A 19,961-nucleotide genomic window follows, 5' to 3' on the forward strand; every position below is an offset into this window, starting at 1 on the left:
ACTTTTGACTCTTCTGTAATAACACGTAGCTTAAAACAAACATTGTACAGCTGTACAAAAATATTTCCTTTGTATATACTTACTCTATGAGCTTTTTTCTATTTTTAAAATTTTTAATTTTTTTTAACTTTTTAAAACTTTTTTGTTAAAAACTAAGACACGGGGCCGGCCCGGTGGCGCAAGCGGTTAAGTGCGCACGCTTCGCTGCGGCGGCCCGGGGTTCGCTGGTTCGGATCCCGGGCGCGCACCGACGCACTGCTTGGCAAGCCATGCTGTGGCGGCGTCCCATATAAAGTGGAGGAAGATGGGCACAGATGTTAGCCCAGGGCCATCTTCCTCAGCAAAAAAAGAGGAGGATTGGCGGATGTTAGCACAGGGCTGATCTCCTCACAAAACAAAACAAAAAAAAAAAAACTAAGACACAAACACACATGTTAGCCTAGGATACACAGGGTCAGGATCATCAACATCACTCTTTTCCATATCTACATCTTGTCCCACTGGAAGGTCTTTGGGGGCGGTAACATGCATGGAGCTGTCATCTCCTATGGTAACAATGCCCTCTTCTGGAATACCTCCTGAAGGACCTGCCTGAGGGTCTTCTTGAGGAGGTGTCACTCTTTTCAGAAATATGTTCATGGTGGTTTGCTTGGTTTGTTTGTTTTTTTCATCATAAATTTGCTTGTAAGCAGATAATGTACCGTGAACATTCCTCTCCATTAATGAAAACTTTTCAGTGTTGGGGTCCATGTTTTAAAACTTTGTAAGGAGCTTGCTGAAGTCTGCAAAAGCTTCTGCTAAACATTTCACTGTGAATTTTCTTAGCGGTTCTTCTTCTTTTTGTTTTTCTGCAGTTTCTTTTTCTCTTGCGTCTTCTTCAGCTATGCATTCCTGTTCTGGTTCCAACAACTCCTCATCAGTCAATTCCTCAGGAACTACCTCTAGGAGCTCCTCAATGTCATGTCTATACTTGGGTTAAAGTTGTTTGCCATCTCAACGACAGCCTTGTTGATTTTTGCAACTTCCTTGTTCTTGGCAAATCCTTTGAAGTCATGGATGAACCTCTTGAGTGTCTTCTTCCAGATGCCATTCATACACTCCTTGGTAACATCACCCTAAGCCCACGCAAGGTTCTTGATAAAGTCATAGATGTAATCCTTCCAGAACTGCATCAGTGTTTTCCTCAGTAATACCAACAGCCTAGGCAAAGTCCTCCTCAGGCAGTAGGCCTTAAAAGCTGCTATAACTCCTTGATCCATTAATTGGATCAAAGAGGTGGTCTTTGGAGGGAGAAACTGCTTCAATATTGGGATGAAGATCACCAACAAAAGGAGGATGTCCAGGAGCATTATGAACAACAAGCAAAATCTTGAAAGGTATGTTATTCTTCAAACAGTACCTCTCCATTTCACTGGCATAGCAATTCAGGAAGGCATCTTGGAAGAGGAGCTGGGTCATCTATGACTTCTTATTGCTGCTGCAGTACACTGGCAGTGTGTGCTTACTGATATGCTCGAAGGCTCTGGAGTTCTCACTGTGCCAGATCACAAAGGGTTTCAATTTGTAGCCTGCAATATTGCCCCCGAGCAAGACTGTTATCCTGTCCTTAAAAGCCTTAAAATCTGGCATTGACTTAGCCTCCTTACAGATGAAACTTCTTTCAGGCATCTGTTTCCAGAATACAGAGGTTTCATTCATATTGAATATTTGCTCTGGCAAGTAATTTTCCTTCACAATCAGCTTAACTAGAGTTTCCAAAAATTCTTCAGCTGTCTTCACATCAGCACTTACAGACTGTCACTCACTTTCATACAATGTAATGAATAACGATTCTTGAATTGTTTAAACCACCCAGAGCTAGCAGCAAATTCAGCATCGTAGTTGGGTCCAGCCTTTTCTTTCAACATGGCAGAAGAAATTTTTGCTTTGGCTGTGATTGTCATTGTGTAGAGTGGGATACACTTCTGTGTCTGGTCTTCGTAGAAGTTTCTCCATGTCTGATATAGGCCCTTTTCAAATTTTTGTGTCTTGTTGCCTTCAATGAAGCAGATCCTTTAACAGCTTCCATCACTTTGTTCTTGTTCTTCAAGATCGCAGCTATGGTGGAATGGGACACGCCTGACTGACGAGTAATAATCGTCACTGATTTTCCACATTTGTAGTCCTTAATCACTTCATTTCATTTCCAGGTCAGTCGCTCAACATGGCATCTTACTGGCAACATTAGCAGTGGATTTTGTATGGTTAGGGGCTGTGATGAACAAAACAACATGAGACTAAATCAAGCACAAGAGAAAATGATGCAATCAAGAGACACGGTATACATGAGTTGTATGAGGCTACTGCTGGCCTAAGACGGGATACTGTTTTACATAAACTTTTTTTTATAAGTAGAAAGAGTACACTCTAAAATAATAAAAAATATAGTGTAGTAAATACATAAACCAGTAACAGTCATTTATTATCATTATCTAGTATTATGTACTGTACATAATTGTATGTGCTATATTTTTATATGCCTGCCAGCGCAGTAGGTTTGTTTACACCAGCATCACCACAAACACGTAATGCATTGTGCAATGTTAAGATGGCTATGACATCCCTAGGTGATAGGAATTTTTCAGCTACATTATAATCTTATGGGACCACTGTAGTATATGCTGTCCATTGTCAACTGAAACATTGTTATGCGGCTATTGACTATACATAGAAAACCCTAAAGAGTCCACCAAAAAACTGTTGGAACTAATAAATGAATCAGTAAAGTTGCAGAATAGAAAATCAATATACAGAAATCTGTTGCATTTCTAGACACTAATAACAATTATCGGAAAGAGAAATTAAGAAAACAATCCCATTTACAATTGCATCAAAAAGAATAAAATACCAAGGAATAAATTTAACCAGGGAGGTGAAAGATCTGTGCAGTCACGTGCCTCATAATGCTTCAGTCAATGATGGACTGCATATACAACGGTGGTGCCACAAGATTAGTACCATACAGCCTAGGTGTGTAGTAGGCTATACCATCTAAGTTTGTGTAAGTACACTCTATGATGTTCACACAATGAGGAAATTGCCTAACGATGCATTTCTCAGAACATATCCCTGTCGTTAAGCAATGCAGGACTGTACACTGAAAACTATAAGACGTTGATGTGAGAAACTGAAGAAGACACAAATAAATGGAAAAGTATTTCATGCTCATGGATTGGAAGAATTAATACTGTTAAAATGTCCATACTACTCAAAGCAGTCTACAGATTCAATGCAATCTCTATCAAAATTCCTGTGACACTTTTCACAGAAGTAGAACAAACAATCCTAAAATCCGTATGGAACCACAAAAGATCCCAAATAGCCAAAGCAATCTTAAGAACAACAGAGCTGGAGGTATTATGCTTCCTGATTTCAAATTGTATTACAAAGCTATAGTAATCAAAACAGTATGGTAGTGGCATAAAAATAGACACATAGACCAATGGAACAAAATCGAGAGCTCAGAAATAAACCTATGCATATATAGTCAATTAATGTATGACAAAAGAGCCAAGAAGATACAATAGGGAAAGGACAGTCTCTTCAATAAATGGTGCTGGGAAAACTGGACAGCCACATGCAAAAGAATGAACCTGGACCACTATCTTACACTACATACAAAAAATAACTCAAAATGGATTAAAGATTTGAATGTAAAACCTGAAACCAGAAAACTCCTAGAAGAAAACAGAGGTGGTAAGCTCCTTAACATCAGCTCCTTGACATCCTCTTTTTGCTTGAGGAAGATTGGCAATGGATGTTAGCTCAGGGCCAATCTTCCTCACCAAAAAAAAAAAAAAAAGCGCAGAGGATCTGAAAGATATGTTTCCAAGGAAGACATACAGATGGCCAACAAGTACATGAAAAGATGCTCAACATCACTAACCATCAAAGAAATGCAAATCAAAACCACAATGAGTTATCACCTCATACCTGTTAGACTGGCTATTATCAAAAAGACAAGAAATAACAAGTATTGGCAAGGACATGGAGAAAAGAGAACCCTTGTGCACTGTGGTGGAATGTAAACTGGTGCAGCCACTATGAAAAACAGTATGGAGGTTCCTCAAAAAATCAGAAATAGAACTATCATCTGTTCAGCAATTTTACTTCTGGGTATTTATCCAAATAAAACAAAAACACTAACTTGAAAAGATATATGCACCTCCATGTTCATTGCAGCATTATTCACAATAGCCACGATATGGAAATAACCTAAGTGTCCATCGATGGATGAATAAATAAAGAAAATGTGGTTTATACATAAAATGGAATATTATTCAGCCATAAAAAAGAATAAAATCTTGCCATGTGAGACAACACACATGGAACTTAAGGGCATTATGCTAAATGAAATGTTAGACAGAGAAGACAAATACTGTACGATTTCATTTATATGTAGAATCTAAACAACAACCACCACCAACCTCGTAGATACAGAGAACAGATTGGTGGTTGCCAGAGGTGGGGGGGTGGGCAAAATGAGTGAAGGGAATGAAAAGGTACAAACTTCTAGTTATAAAATACATAAGTCATGAGGATGTAATGTACAGCATGGCGACTATAGTTAATACTGTATTGCATATTTGAAAGGTGCTAAGAAAATAAATCTTAAAAGTTCTTATCACATGGAAAAGTAACTATGTATGGTGACAGATGTTAACTAGACTTATTGTGATCATTTTGCAGCATGTACAAATTCAAATCATGTTGTACACCTGAAACTAATATAATGTTATATGTCAATTATGCCTCAATTTAAAAAAAGAGGTAATGAAGGTTCATTATTAATTATTCTGAACACCTTATGTGCTTGGCTTTGTGTTGGTAGTGAGTTGGGGTAGTAGCAGACACAGATTTGTGCTTCTTTTAATAATTTACAGGCCATTTGATGGAGACAAGAGAAGGGAATGGGAGTGGTAAGTAAGGTAAGATCTAAAATACAAAGCAGCAATTTAAGCCAACTGTGGAGTACAAAGAGTGCTGAACACTAAGAGGGAAAATGTTTTCTTGAAACTTCACTGAAGAGACAAAATTTAATATGGGTTTTGAAGCATTTCAGCAAGTGATGATGGTAGATGGGAAAGAGTGGTCTTGTTGGGGAAATGGCATGAACAAAATGTGGTTCAGAGACAGGACAGACAACCTGAATCCAGGGGACAGTGGGATAGACTGGCTGGAATATGAAGGAGGAATGAGGGGAAGCCTGCCTAGAGGATTTGGACTGGTTCCATTGGGTTCCACTGTAGGCCATGAGGAATCCACAAAGATATTTGAACACGGATGTATCCTTGGGAAGTGTTTTACTAGTTATTCCAGGCAGCAGAGTTGCAGATGGATTTGGTGTATGTAAGGATGGAAAGTGGTCAAAGAGAGCTGGGAAGAGGTTTTAAAGTCATAAAGGAATGTGGGGCAGGAAAGGGCTTCTAGAAGAAGAATGCAAAACATTTTGATTAAAAGACGGAAAGAATTGGGGCTGGCCCTGTGGTGTAGCAGTTAGGTGCGCGTGCTCCACTGCTGGTGGCCCGGGTTCAGATCCAGGGCGCGCACTGATGCACCGCTTGTCGGGCCATGGTGTGGCGGTGTCCCATATAAAGTGGAGGAAGACAGGCACAGATGTTAGCCCAGGGCAGTCTTCCTCAGCAAAAAGAGGAGGATTGGCATGGATGTTAGCTCAGGGCTGATCTTCCTCACAAAAAAAAAAAAAAAAAGATGGAAAGAATTGTCCCCAATAGAAGAAGTGATAGCTGTGTGGGTTGGGAAAAGCAGCAGGAAGATGAGGGGGGTGGGGTCCAAAAGGACTCCAAGTTTACAGGGAAAAGTACAACTGGAAAAAATTGATGAGTTTGAAGCAAACAGCATTTACCTAGAAGTGCCCAGCTAGAGGCTAGAAATGCAGGAAAAACGTGAGAGAATAGGGATATTATCCTTCCGAGTAGACAAGGGATAGGGCTATCAGGCAAAAAAGGCCCCGATCTCCAAGACTCCAGGACCGTCACCTTTGAGAAGTGCTTTTTGAGGGACCTAATGCTTTATAGGGCAATGGGTAAGAATACCACTAAGAAAATGTGCTTCAACCCAGCACCCCAAGAGCGCCTTGAACTGGCACATTAATCAGAGCTACATCGTGCTGTCTTCCTCTTATGAGCCCAGAATACTTAGCTTGTGGAAGAAGCATCCACAAGCTAAAAATAATGACAAGATTTCCACATTCTTGGGAAGAATATTTCTTCCTCTTATGGCTACATATTCTAGTCAAAAACACTCCTGAAAATCGGAACGCCTCATCACTCAGCACTGGCAGTGCGGCTCACCTGTAGGATGGTGTTTCTTACCGCAGAGGATTAACATAGGTGTGTTAATCCTTAATTTATTCAAAGAACCCAAGAGATCCTAGGTTAAATTATGGTCTGAGAAATGGCTCCACAACTCCTCCCTCCTAAAATGCTCAAGTGAAAAAAAGTACTGGAAGAAAAGGCCATCAACAGACCAGAAATCCAGGGAATTCTTGGTAGGCAGAAAACAACTATCACTACCATTCACTAACCTATACAACTAACGAAGAAAAAGAAAGTCAGGTGTAATGTTAGGAAAGAAATATTAGTTAGAACTAATGAGAGTTTAAAATAACCAGATTTAAAATGTACATTAAATTTCTTTTTATGGCAGCCATAACCAAATAATATACATAATGGGGAAAATTGCTTCTCTGACTCAGGAATGAATTGAGTTTCACTTGTAACAAAAATCAGTTTAAGCAGAAAAGGAGTCTCAAGTGGCTTTAAGCACAGCCAAATTGTGAGACTTCAGCAATGTCACCAGGACTGTTTCTCCACACTCCAGCCCACCCCGAATCTCTGACCTCTGTCCTTCTGTGTGGTCTTCTCCTCCAGGCAGCTCTCTCCATGCAGTGGAGACCCCCTCAGCGGAGAGAGTCTCACTTGATAGTGTCCACAGAAATCCTGGGGTTGAGTCATGTTAACTCCTCTTAACAATGGGCTCTGCTGGGCCAGGCCTGGGTCATGTTCTTGATCTTGGGGTTGGGTAAAATGGGGAGGAGTCGACTGCCCCAGAACCATGTGGTCTAAGAACAAACGAGAGGTAGTCTCCCACAAGAAAACTGAGGTGTTGGGGGAAACGGCTCCTGAGAAGGCAAACCATCCTCTCCAGATTCCATGCCCAATAGCAACAGAACCCAAAGAGCTGGAATCCAGGCGACAAGAACACAGGAGTTATATGAAGAAAACAATAGGAGATCTAAAGAAATGGATCAGGAGTTCATGTTCTTAGAAGGGAAGATACAATGTTGTAAAGATACTACTTATTTCCAAATTGATCTATAATCCAATCCCACTCTAATCAAAATCCTAAAGCAATATCTTAATGGATTCTTTATAAACTGGTTTTTAGAATTCACCTTAGACAATTCACAAAAATAGCCAAGGATTTTTTTTTCTTTCTTTAAAAATAACAATGGTGGGGAGGAGATTAGACTTATGCAACCAGATATTCAAATATACCATAAACATACAGTAATTGAGACAGAGTGCTCTTCATAGAGGAAAAGATAAGTCAATGAAATAGAGAATACATTCACCTCAGTAGGGAAAAAATGGACCATCTATAAACAATGCTGAAATCTCTATTCCAATTTTTCTTTTAGAAGAGGTGAGTCTTATTTCACCTACACTAAAAGAATTCAGAGGAGATCAGTGACCAATGACACAGAATACTTTCTTTATAATCTTGGGACAAAGATGACCTTCCTGAAGAAGACCCAAACTCGAAAAGCCATAAAGGCAAAAATTTAGGATAATTTAACACTGGCAAGAGTGTGACGAGCTAAGCATTCCCTACCCTGGTATAAGTTTGGATTGCTAGAACCTATTTTAAATAATAATTTGGTACTAGCCAAATTTTAATAAACTGTGACTCAGAATCTCTTTCTAGGATTCTCTTCTACAGACATAACCATGCATGGCTATGCACACAAAGATTCCATGCACTGTTTCCAAGAGCCTGGAAGAGGAAAAACACTAAAATAAACAGCAATGGAAGGTTAAGTCAGCTTATCCTGCCATAATGCAAAATGTACTGTGACAGTCAAACAGCAAGGCATTCTGAAGAAGAAGGGCTCATAAGACAAGTCAAAAGATCAGGTCTAGGGCCAGCCCCAGTGGCCTAGTGGTTAAGTTCAGCACATTCCACTTCAGCGGCCCAGGTTTGGTTCCCAGGTGAGGACCTACACCACTCGTCAGTGGCCATGAGGTGGCAGCTCACATACAAGATAGAGGAAGATTGGCGACAGATGTTAGCTTACGGTGAATCTCCCTCAGCAAAAGAAATTTAAAAAATCAGGTCTAGTTGTTTCATAAAATGCAAGTATAATAATGACCAGGAAGGCCTGGAGGGACATTACACTCTTTTTTTTTTGGAAACCAAATATTTAACATTTTCAGTGTGTCAATACAATTACAAATAAGCCAAATGGGAGACCAAGCCCAGGAATTCAAAGAGGATTATCTTCCAAAAAATAAAGAACACCAACAATCTTCCAAACAATCTTCCAACAATCTTCCAAAAAATAAGGAACACCCAGGCCATCTTCCATTCCACCCACACTATCAGAGGCCATGATGGTGCCAGTCAGCCAGTGCTATCCAGATTACCACGTGTTTACCACAAGATCAATTTGCAGAATGCTCTGGACAGTTTCAGTTGCTAGAGTCAGCACACTGACTGAAACCAACAAAGGAGGGACAACCAGTTCCTCCAAAAGGTTGGAAATACCATTCTTTCGGACATCAATGCCTGTAGTTTTTCTCCTTGGGCATCCTTAGTTCTGTTACTGGGGAAATGAGATTCAGGCCAGCAGTTTCAGCTAGTGTAGATGGAATGGCCTCCATAACATCTGCAAAGGCACGAACACAGTAGACTAGCACACCACTCAATGTTCGTGAATACTCAGTTACCCATAGGGCCAACTCTATTTCTGGAGCACCACCTCCTGCAATAAGAGCTCTCTCCTGCACTAAACAGTGAAGAATACACAGGGCATCATGCGTGGAGTCCTCCGCTTCTTCAATCACCAATTTGTTAGAACCATGAACAACAACTGTAACTGTTTTTCCAGGGCTTGCACAGCCTGTAACCTCGAGCAGTTTGCCAGTGCCATTTAAATTGACCCCCTCAGCTAACTCAGCCAAACCCAGCATGTCAGCAGTGAATTGGTCAACATGAGCAATTGGCTTGGTTCCAATTGTTTTACAAATGCTTCAACGTCTTCTTTCAATCTCCTTAACTACCATTATCTCAATTTTCTTCATAAAATGTAATGAAGGATCACTAAGAGCATCTCTTAAGAATAGACTTCTCTCTGAGAAGCATATTATATCCCGTTTATAAAATTTGCTTCATTAAATTTAAAATATGGGCTCTCTCCTCTCGAAGCACTTGGTCCATCTGGGCATATCAGAAACTACTATTTGATTATCCATATCTGTTTTGGGAGCAGATAAGCAAAACTGAACAAGCCCAATCTTAGTCTTTTCAACTCTGGTTTTGTCAGAATTAGCCACCTTTTAGGTGAGAACCAGCCCTTCCACCAACTCACAGTCATCAATTGCCCCACCAAGATTTTTTTTTCTTTTAACAACAATTTAGTTAAACTAAAAAAAAAAAAAAACCCCACAAAAACAATCGCACCCATTTCTCGCAACCCCCAACCGCTGCCTCTGGCAACCACCAATCTGTTCTCTGTATCTATGCGCTTGTTTTATTTATTTATTCTTTTAGATTCCACCTATAAGAGAGATCAGAAGATATTTGTCTTTCTCTGACTTATCACACTTAGCATAATGCCCTCGAGGGCATTACCAAGTTTCTTAACGATTTTAAAATCTCTAGGATCTACACCAGTAGCTGTGGCTGGGTGACTTTCCTCACTGGATCGACACTAATTGCAGAAAGCAGACTTTAATACTAGGAGACCACCTTTGAGTTCAATGACAAGGTTGCAATTATTTAACAAAGTTTCTCTGTCACTCAGTTCCACAAGTCATGTCAAGATTTCAATACCCTTTTCCAAATCCCTCTGGAATGACTCTGTGATTAGATGAATCCCTTTCTGAAAAAGCTTGGTACAGGAATCTAAGAGAGAGCCAGCAATGATGACCACTGATGTGGTGCCACTTCCTCCTTCTCTACCCTGAGCCTTAGCTCCCCCAGCATTCTGCTGCTGGACGTAACACCTGCATTTGTTTCAGAATGCTAGCACCATCATTTGTAATGGTCACATCATCTTTTCCATCTTGAATCGTTTTATACATTCGTTTTGGTCCAAGGCTTGTTCTAATAGCAATCAGCAACAGCTTCGGCCATGGAGGTATTGCTGAAGCAAATCTAGGCCGGATTATTGTGGTCCTCACAGGCATCTTTCCCATGACTGCTGGCAGCCCTGGCAGGCACCCCGCTCCAAAATACCACTTCTCCTACATGGCAAGCTTGGCTGGGTCTGTGCCGGCTGAGAAAGGACTGATGGACGCAGATTCCAGCTGCCCACAGAATAATGATGTGCACTATTAATCACTGAAGGGGATCAAAACACATCAACCCAGGGGCCAGCCTGGGGGTATAGTGGTTATGTTCGTGTGCTCTGCTTCACTGGCCCAGGGTTCGCTGGTTCACACTGCTCATCAAGCCATGCTGTGGTGGCGTCCCATATACAAAATAGAGGAAAATGGGCATGGATGTTAGCTCAGAGCCACTCTTCCTCCAGCAAAAAGAGAAAGATTGGCAACAGATGTTAGCTCAAGGCCAATCTTCCTCACCAAAAAAAAAAAAAAGTCACCCCAAAATACGCCACTTTGGCATATTGATTATTTTGAGCTGAAGGCAACTGAGAAATAGCACATACAGGAAGGACTCTCTGCCCTCCCCCTTTCTGCCTAAAAGCAGGGCACAAATTTCCTGTGAGAAAGGTGCTCTCTTGTACCAGGAAGGGGAGAACACTTACCACTGGAGACAAGAGTCAATACCAAGATGGGTCTGTACAAACTTTACTAAAATAACTATCTTCCATTAGTTTCCCCCATATATTTCCTTATCACTTTCCCACAATATACCACCCCTAGAAGCCCAAACCCCTTTCCTGTCTAGTCACTTCTCCACAATTTATCATTCTTTGTTAAAATGGTATATAAGCCCCAAATCTAACTGTTTCTTTGGGGTTTTCACTTCTTTTCTATGAAGTTCCCTGTAAAAACATTAACATCAAATAAAATTGTATGTTTTTCTTCTGTTAGTCTGTCTATTGTCTGCTAAATTCACAGATCTCAGGCATAGAACCTAAGAGGGCAGAAGAAAAGTTCTTCCTCTCCATCACCTTGTAGGTGCTGGGCTGACTGCAGAATGGAAGGGGAAAGAGGGAGACTTTTTATGAGCTTGTGCATCGATTAAATGTTCAAAATAAAGAATTGAACATGTATTTAAAGAGACAATAAAAAAGGAAACTGTCATCAATTCAAGTTACTCCTAAGAACAATGGCAGATTGAATCCCAAGAAAAACCAAGTTTTTTTTTTTTAAGATGCATATATTTATTAAAACTTTGAAGCTATTTAACGATTTATTGAAGGCAGAAAAATTCTTAATATATTAACTCTAGAAACCTAGAAGTCCCAGGAATTAGATTTCAACAGATTTAGAAAGAATACCTTATAAAAGGTTTTAATTCTACACTCTTTGTTAAACTGGGACTTGGAGCACTTTGGGTATCATTTCACCCTGACCCACTGAAGTGATAAATTAGCAGTAGCGCCATGAACTTGTGGAGAGATGAGACTCACATTCCCTCTTATCCAAATGCAGCAAATAGCACCATATTTCCTATTTAATGGAATGCAGTTTCTTCTGCAATTCTTTGGAGCAATAAGCCTTTAGCCTTCCCATTTCCCTCACTCAAAGAGGAGCCATTTGTGCCTTTGTCCTAACACTTCTGGGCACTGGCCAGGAGTTACAACACTGGCTGAATCATCACCGCAGGACTCCTTAAGTGAAGGCAGGTAAAGATGTCTCTGAAGGTGGTTTACGCTGTTCTGTTCTTTCACATGTCAGATTCACTTTGCTGGTCACAGTTAGGCAGGTAGAAATGGGTTAAAAAATTTAGAACTCATGATAATTTTGTCCAGAAGTAGAATAAGATTGATGCTGAAAAGCATGACAGAAGAAACTGGACCAGCAGTCTTCTCCAAAATGGCAGCAGTGCGGGTGTGAAGAAGCCACAAAAGCCATCCTACAAGGGGTAGGGAGAAGAGAAAAATTAGATTGCTTCATAATGCTCAAAAGCTGAACTCAATAAGATACACAGGAGGTTCTAGATTAAACATAAGATAACTCCTGGATTTAAAAAGAAAAAAAAGAAATACTGACCAATAGGCAGCCTATAATTAGGAAACTTTCAGGAGTTAGGGTTTGTAAGAAGTAGGCCAACATAGGGGATAGAAGGACATAGGGGACACTTAACGTTGTCACTTAGAGCAGCAATACTCATCTTTTGACTCACTTCTTTCAAAAGCCAAGAGGAAAGTAGACTACTATAACATGTTCTTTTCCCAGCAAAGGATCAATGCCATTTAGGAAACTGTCAAATCACTAGATTAAAAGTTATCACCTGATGGGGCCGGCCCGATGGCACAGCGGTTAAGTGCACGCACTCTGCTGCAGCGGCCCAGGGTTTGAAGGTTCGGATCCGGGGTGTGCACTGATGCACTGCTTGTCAAGCCGTGCTGTAGCAGTGTTCCATATAAAGTAGAGGAAGATGGGCATGGATGTTAGCCCAGGGCCCATCTTCCTGGGCAAAAAGAGGAGGATTGGCACCAGAAGTTAGCTCAGGGCCCATCTTCCTCACAAAAAAAAACAAAAAGTTATCACCTGAGACAATAAAGCAGGCAGCTCTGTTCAGAAAAATGGAGAGGGAGGGAATTAAATTCCAGACTGTGGCATTTTAACTGCACCTGGGAGAGGTGTAGGGCTGTCTTGTTTACTCAACTGGAGAATTTCCGCTTCTTGATCTTAAAAGATTATTCCTTAGTCAATGTTGATTAGCCAAAAGATGAGAACAAAAACAATGCCTTCCTCCAATCAATTTCCTTTTTAAGTGCAGAGGGTCCTTAACAGCCAAATAACTTAAGACAAATGGCTTAGGTGGCGTTCTTCAAGTTCACAGGCCTCGAAGGTTGAAGACCAACACACACCCTGCTAAGAATGCAGTAGCTAATGCTAACACCTCAAACTGTTCCTGCAAGGTCAAGGCTCTGACTCAGATACCACCTCTCCTCCACAGATGGAACCCAATTCATCACCACACGTCTAACAGGAAACTGCCAACAGGAGGCTAAATTTCATGCAGCATCTTCCCTAGTTCCTTGGATGTTTTTTTAAATCACTGGTTTTAATAGTTTGGCTGCATTTATTCTACAGCCTGGGTCACTGCAGTCATTGGTTCAGCTCCAGTAAGGAAAAGAGGAAAGAAACAGGGATCTGGCTCAGAACCTGAGGCAAGCCACCCTCTCATCGAGGGCAGCGGGGCTTTCCTGGATCATTTGCTGGGTTTGGGAGTTGGGGGCCAAGGCTGTGCCGCTCTAGCCTAGGCTACAGAGATCAACGACCCACAGCTGAAAGCCAGGGCGCCTGTGTAGCTCCCAACTGAGGTCTCAGCGCAATGGATTCGAAGTTAAGAAACTTGGAGTCAGCACCACCACCAGGTTCCAGAGCACTCTCCAACACCTCGGGCCTCGGCCGTTTCTGAGAGGCGTGGGGGCTGGACAAGGGGATGCTTTTTCATTCTAATGTTGTAGGCTTTCCAACCTGCAGAGCTGTGGGGGTCAATGAGTCCGAGTCTCTCCCAAGGTACGTTTAACAGGCGGAGGATAAAGGATCCACCTGGCCTGGCACACCCCACTGCTGACTTTACTAGTTTGGGCATCTCTGTATCCTAAAGCATCCAGACCCTAACGTGGGCGCATCTTGAAAGGGCAAGGGCAAGGCCAAAGAGCACAAACCCAAGTCGTGCGCGGCTCCTTCAGAATGGGTTAATAACAGAGGCGTCTCGCGAGGCCGGTATCTGCCAGTCTGACTCTGCCAAGAGAGGAGAAAGCCGGGCTTCACACTGAAAGTCCCAGTTCTGCTGAAACGAACGGTCCCACGGGGCTGGCATCGCGGGGTCCCGGCCTGCCCGTCCGCCGCGGTTCCCTGCGCCCCGCTGCGCTCTCCCAGCCGTACGGTGCCTCCAGCCAGGCGCGGTGCCGCCGCGTGAGCCAAGCGCACAGCAAGGCCACCAGGCGCGGGCAGTCCTGGTCAACGCCGGCCTTCCACTCCTTCAGATCCAGCTTGTAGCCCCGCTTCCTTTTCCGGTAGGTCCCCGGTGGCGGTGTCTCCAGCAGCGTCCCCACGAAGGTCACGAGCGCCGCCACGCGGCCCCAGCTGGGGACGTGGCGGTCGCCGAGTATCGCCTGCGCCATCTGCGCCACCAGCTCGACGCGGTCCCCGCGGAAGCCGCGGTAGGGGGGAAGCTGGTTGCGCTGCTGTATCTGGGCGGCCACGCAGCGCAGCACGGCCGCCTCGGGCGTGGACTGCGCCCCCGCAGCGGTGCCGGGCTCCCGGGCGCAGTACTCCAGGCAGTCGGTCAGCAGCCGCGCCGTGCGCTCCCTCAACGCGTCCGCCATGGCTCGGCCTCTGCCGGGCCCCCGACCCTGCCCTGTTTTCTAGGCCGGCCGCGCCCCGCCCCGGCTCGGCCCGGCCCAGTCAGTTGTTTTTCTAGGTCCAGAGAGGAGCCTTTGATGGGAATCCCACCTGAACCTGTTCCAGTCTCAGAGGCGAGGCCCAGCGGTGTGCATGTGTTCATGCAGCAATCAGGGGCAGAGACTCTTCTGAAATTATTGTTTAGCTCTCCACCTGGGAACTAAGAACCCAGAGGGAACAGTCCGGGAAGCTGGACTTTTGCCTCCTCTTAAGGAGAGGTTGACAAAGGCTACAGACAGCTAGCTCTCCACTAGTGGCTCCTTTGCAAAGATTATCAGCATCTCCGATTGGACGGAAGCATCCGGGTGTGTGTTGGAGATATCTTTCTTTGGGCCTGACATATGTGGCAGGAAACAGGATAATTTTCCTGCAGGCTGCTAGAGTGCCAATATTGGCTTCATTCGTCACTCACTCATATTTATTCAGAGCCTGTGGGATGCTAGGCCTCCCCCTCTTAGCCCTAGAGATATAGTGGAGAATAAGACATGTGGTCCCTGCTCTCAAGGACTCTACAGTCTAATATTGGGGCAGAGAAACAGGCCATCACAGTAGAGTTTCATTATCACTCTAGTAGAGAAGTTGAGGGAGTATTCAGCTCTAGGATATTGGCTGCTTCTTATAGTTACCATTCTTATATTGCTTCAAGTTCTCTTTTTACTGGCCAGTCCCTCATTACTCCAACACCCTGTTATAGTTAATACTTCTTATAGTAATCTTTCTCTGTTTATGTTACATTATGGTTTCTTTCTCCTGATTGGACCCAGAATGATACATAATTGGTACCCGCAGTGGAATTTCTTGGGGTTCAGTGGTATGGAACATAAATATCCTGCCCAGGGTGAAAGATACGTTGCTGCATCTTGTATCACCTCCAAGAAAAAAGAGGCACAAGGCTTGGTGGGTCATTTTGGATTTTGGAGGCAACACACACCACAATTGAGTGTGTGACTTCAACGCATCTACGGGCTGGTGGATTGGGGAGCAGAATGAGAGAAGGCTCTGCAGCACGTCTAGGCTGTAGTACAAGCTGCTCTACCTCTTGGGTCTTATGATCCAATAGATCCAATGATTCTTGGAGTGTCAAATAGGGATGCTGTATGGAGCCTCTGGCAAGCACCAATAGGAGAATTACAGTGCAGATCTCTAGGATTTCTGTGTCTAGGATTTTTAAGCAAAGCTAAGTCTTTTTCTGCAGATCACTGTTCTCCTTTTGAGAAGCAGGTGCTGAGTGCCCAACCATGGGATATCAGGTGACCATGCAGCTTGAGTTCTCATCATGATATCGATATTGTGTGACCTACCTAGTGATAAGGTTGGGTGTGCACAGCAGCAATCAGTCATCAAGTGGAAATGGTATATGAGAGACTGAACTCAGGCAGGTCCGTTAGGTACAAGTAAATTGCATGAGCAGGTGGCTCAGGCTCCTGCAACACCAACTCCTGTTGCTTTGCCTCCTCCCTCATCCCATGCCTGTGGCCTCCAGGGGGTTGCTTATGACGAGTGGACTGAGGGACAAAAACTCCAGCCTGGATTACAGACGAATCTATATGATATGCTGGTACCACGTAAAAGTGGACAGCTGTAGCATCACAGCCCCACTCAGGAGTGACCGTGAAGACAGTGGTGAACGAAAATCCTCCTAGTGGGTGGAGATTCAAGCCGGATATTTGATTGTCCACTATATCTGGGGTGAGAGATGGCCAGAGTACAGATCTACATTGATTCATGGGCAGTTGCTGATGGTTTGGATGGATGGTCAGGGCCTTGAAAGGAACAGGATTAGAAGATTGGTAACAAGGAAATCTTGGACAGAGGTATGTGGCTGGACTCCTCTGACTGCAGACTGTGAAGATATTCATGTCCCATGTGAATGCCCCCAAAGGGCAACCACTGCAGAGGAGACTCTTAATAAAATGGACAAAATCCTGTGCTCCAGGGATGTCAGAGGGCTTCTCTACCCAGCCACCACAGCGCTTGCTCTATGCACCCATGAACCAAGAGGCCATGGCAGCAGGGAGAGAGGGTGTGGCAACAACGGAATTCTCCCTACAAGGGCTGAGCTGGCCAACGCCAGTGATGCCTTTATATGAGCCAAATGAATTTTGTCAGAAGGGAATATAAATCTGTGTCCATCACATTCCCATTTGAACTGGTTTTGACATCTGAACACATCCCCTCATTAATTAATAAGTTAAATAAATGTTTTGATCTATGTTCATGTTTTATTTGTAAGAGTCATGATTTTACCTCTTTGAACATTATATTTTAGCAGCAAGCACACAGTTTTTTCTTAGATTTAGTGTAGCTTGGGGGGTGAGTGATAAATCCTCGGCCCTGCCATTGGTTAACTCTTGATAATTATCAGTTGAACTAAACAAAAAGTGAATAAATTAACCTCGATTCAGAATTTCCCATCCACACAATGCAAGGAGGCAGTTTGTTAGGAGGCAGACTTGGTTAAAATCCTGGCTCTGCCACTTAGAAGCTGTGCAACCAGGAGCAACTTACTCAACTCTCCTAGCCTCAATTTCCCCACCTAAAAAGTGCAGGTAACATGGTGTCTGCATCACAGGGCAGTTACGAGGATTACATGAGTTGGTGTATGCAAAGTGCTAGCACAGTTCCTGGCACATAGTGAAAGCTCTTTACAGACAAGCTTTTATTATTGGTATGAACTAACTAGGGTTACCGTGCTCACTTGTCTCACTTTTAACCAAAAACCAAAGTGTGACATTTTGTGAGCCTTACCTATACGGTTTCTGTTACTTTTTTTTTTTTTAATTCTGGCTATAGCTAGAGACTGCCTACTATTTTTTCCACATATATTTTTAACAGCTTTATTGTGATATAATTCACCCTTCTAAAGTATATAGTTCAGTGGTTTTTAGTATATTCACAGAGTTGTGTGACCATCACCACTTAATTCCATTACCTCAAAGGAAATCCTGTACCTATTAGCAGTCACTCCCCATTTGTCCCACCCCTCGCCCTAAGTAACCACTAATCTACTTTTTGTCTCTATGGATTTGCCTATTCTGGATATTTCAGATAAATGGAATCATACACTATGTGGTCCTTTGTGCCTGGCTTCTTCCACTTAGCATGTTTTCAGGGTTCATCCATGTTGTAGCATGAATCAGTACTTCATTCCTTTGTATTGCCAAGTAATATCCCATAGTATGAATAGACCACATTTTGTTCCTCCATCATTTGTTGAACATTGAGTTGTTCCACTTTGGGCTGCTGTGAATATTTGTGTTCAAGTTTCTATGTGGACATGTTTTCATTTCTCTTGGGTACAGACCTAGGAGGGGGAGGCTGCCTGTTACTGGGGAGCACAGATAGGTTGGTAACAGTGACCCCTGCTTCATGGTTTATGACAAAGTCAAGTGTTCACCAGTGGTGTGTTGGTTAGGTGACCTTGGGTTCAAAGATAGGCATCTTGGGGCCGGCCCAGTGGCTCAGTGGTTAAGTGTGCACGCTCCACTTCGCCGGCCCAGGGTTCACAGGTTCGGATCCCAGGTGCACACTGACACACTGCTTGTCAAGTCATGCTGTGGCGGCGTCCCATATAAAGTAGAGGAATATGGGCATGGATGTTAGCCCAGGGCCAGTCCTCCTCAGCAAAAAAAAGAGGAGGGTTGGCATGGGACGTTAGCTCAAGGCTAGTCTTCCTCACACACACTCACACACACACAAAGATAGGCATCTCCTGTTGTCATATACCATACTCACATGTTCATATTTATTTATGTGGTTAAATTAACTGAAGCATCATTCCTGATCCCATCTCCTCACTAGAGGGCCTGCATCCTTTTTATGATGACATAAACATATTAATTTCATTTCTTTCACCAGAAATAGCCCGCTGTGGAGACTGACCAGTCCTGAAGGCCAGCCTAGCTCAGCCAAGTCCCGTCTAGAGAATGAAGGGCTGTGGTATGCCTTGAAGAGTGACCTGATTCACTCCTATCACGGGTGGGAGGGCGAGTGGTTTAGCCTTACGTTTTTGCAAAGGATCCACGGAGACAAGAAGATTCCCTGAGAGGTTTCCCCAAATTACCCCCTCACTGGAGTTCCTGGCCCAGCTCAGTCCTGCATTGTCCAGACCTCCAGGGGAGGGGCCTTAAGGATCTATATTTGTAACCTGTTGATTTAGATGACTTTCCTCAGCAGGCAAGTTTGGGAAATGCAGATCTACAAATCCCTGCTCAGTCAGCTCTCTGGGATTGGGGGGAAGCCAGCTGACAGCAAGGAGACCCCAACCCCAACCCCAGCTTATCTCATCTATCAGCTGGGTTTACCCCAGGATCCCAATGTCCTCCTTTGAAAAGATTTTCAGTGGTTCACAGGCCCCAGTTGGTCTCTAGCCTTTCCCACTGCCTCTCTGCATCCCTCTGAGACCTCCAAAGGTGCCTGTGGTCACCCCAAAGCCTCCGGTGAGGGCCTCTCCTCCAGCCCCTCTCTTCAATTACTGTCATCTCTTCCTCCTCCTTTTCCAGAAGGCTTGAATGGCCTCAGGGAGGTTTCACTCAGGGGTGCTTGAAAAGGGCTCATTAACCCAGATCAGCTGACTTCAAAGTGTGGTCCCCACTCTGGCTGGGGGGGGGGTCCCTGAGACTCTCTCAGGGGGTCCTCCAAAGTCAAAACTATTTTCATAATAATACTGACTCATTTTTTGCATGTGTGGCTTTTAAAACTCTCCTTCTCTCAGGAGTTTTCCAGAGGCTGCTGCTGTGGTGAAAGGATCACCAGTGGAACGCATGCTTCTGTATTCTTGTGTTTCACAATTTTTCTCAGTTTTAATTTCTAATATGATGAATATTGATAGAATCCACATAAACAAAAAGCTCTTTGGGGTCCTCAGTAATTTTTAAGAGTGTAGAGGGATCCTAAGACCAAAAACTTTGAGAACCACTGGGCCAGATGAATCTCTGATGATAATTACTCATTTGATACATGAGTGAGGACTGCTTATGGGGGGAGAGAAGAACAAACAAGGGGAAGGGGAATAGGGAGGGGGAAGGGAGGAGGGGAAAGGGACAAGAAGCGGGTCGGGGGAAGGAGATGAGGAAGCAGAGGAGGGGAAAGGGACGAGGATAGAGGGGGTAGGGGAGGGGAAGA

At 43.6% G+C, this 19,961-nt stretch overlaps 1 protein-coding gene and 1 pseudogene across 1 annotated transcript; both read right to left on the reverse strand.

The window, feature by feature from the left end:
- Positions 1–8,704: 8,704 nt before the first annotated feature.
- LOC131405579 (T-complex protein 1 subunit delta-like) lies at positions 8,705–11,859 on the reverse strand (annotated as a pseudogene).
- Positions 11,860–14,141: 2,282 nt separating this feature from the next.
- Positions 14,142–14,761, reverse strand: BCL2L10 (BCL2 like 10). The gene has a single exon (XM_058540460.1). It carries the CDS (start codon positions 14,759–14,761, stop codon positions 14,201–14,203), a length of 561 nt encoding a protein of 186 aa, XP_058396443.1. The 3' UTR covers positions 14,142–14,200.
- Between the last annotated feature and the right edge of the window lie 5,200 nt (positions 14,762–19,961).

This window comes from Diceros bicornis, chromosome 5 (genome assembly GCF_020826845.1).
Source record: "Diceros bicornis minor isolate mBicDic1 chromosome 5, mDicBic1.mat.cur, whole genome shotgun sequence".
NCBI lineage: Eukaryota > Metazoa > Chordata > Mammalia > Perissodactyla > Rhinocerotidae > Diceros > Diceros bicornis.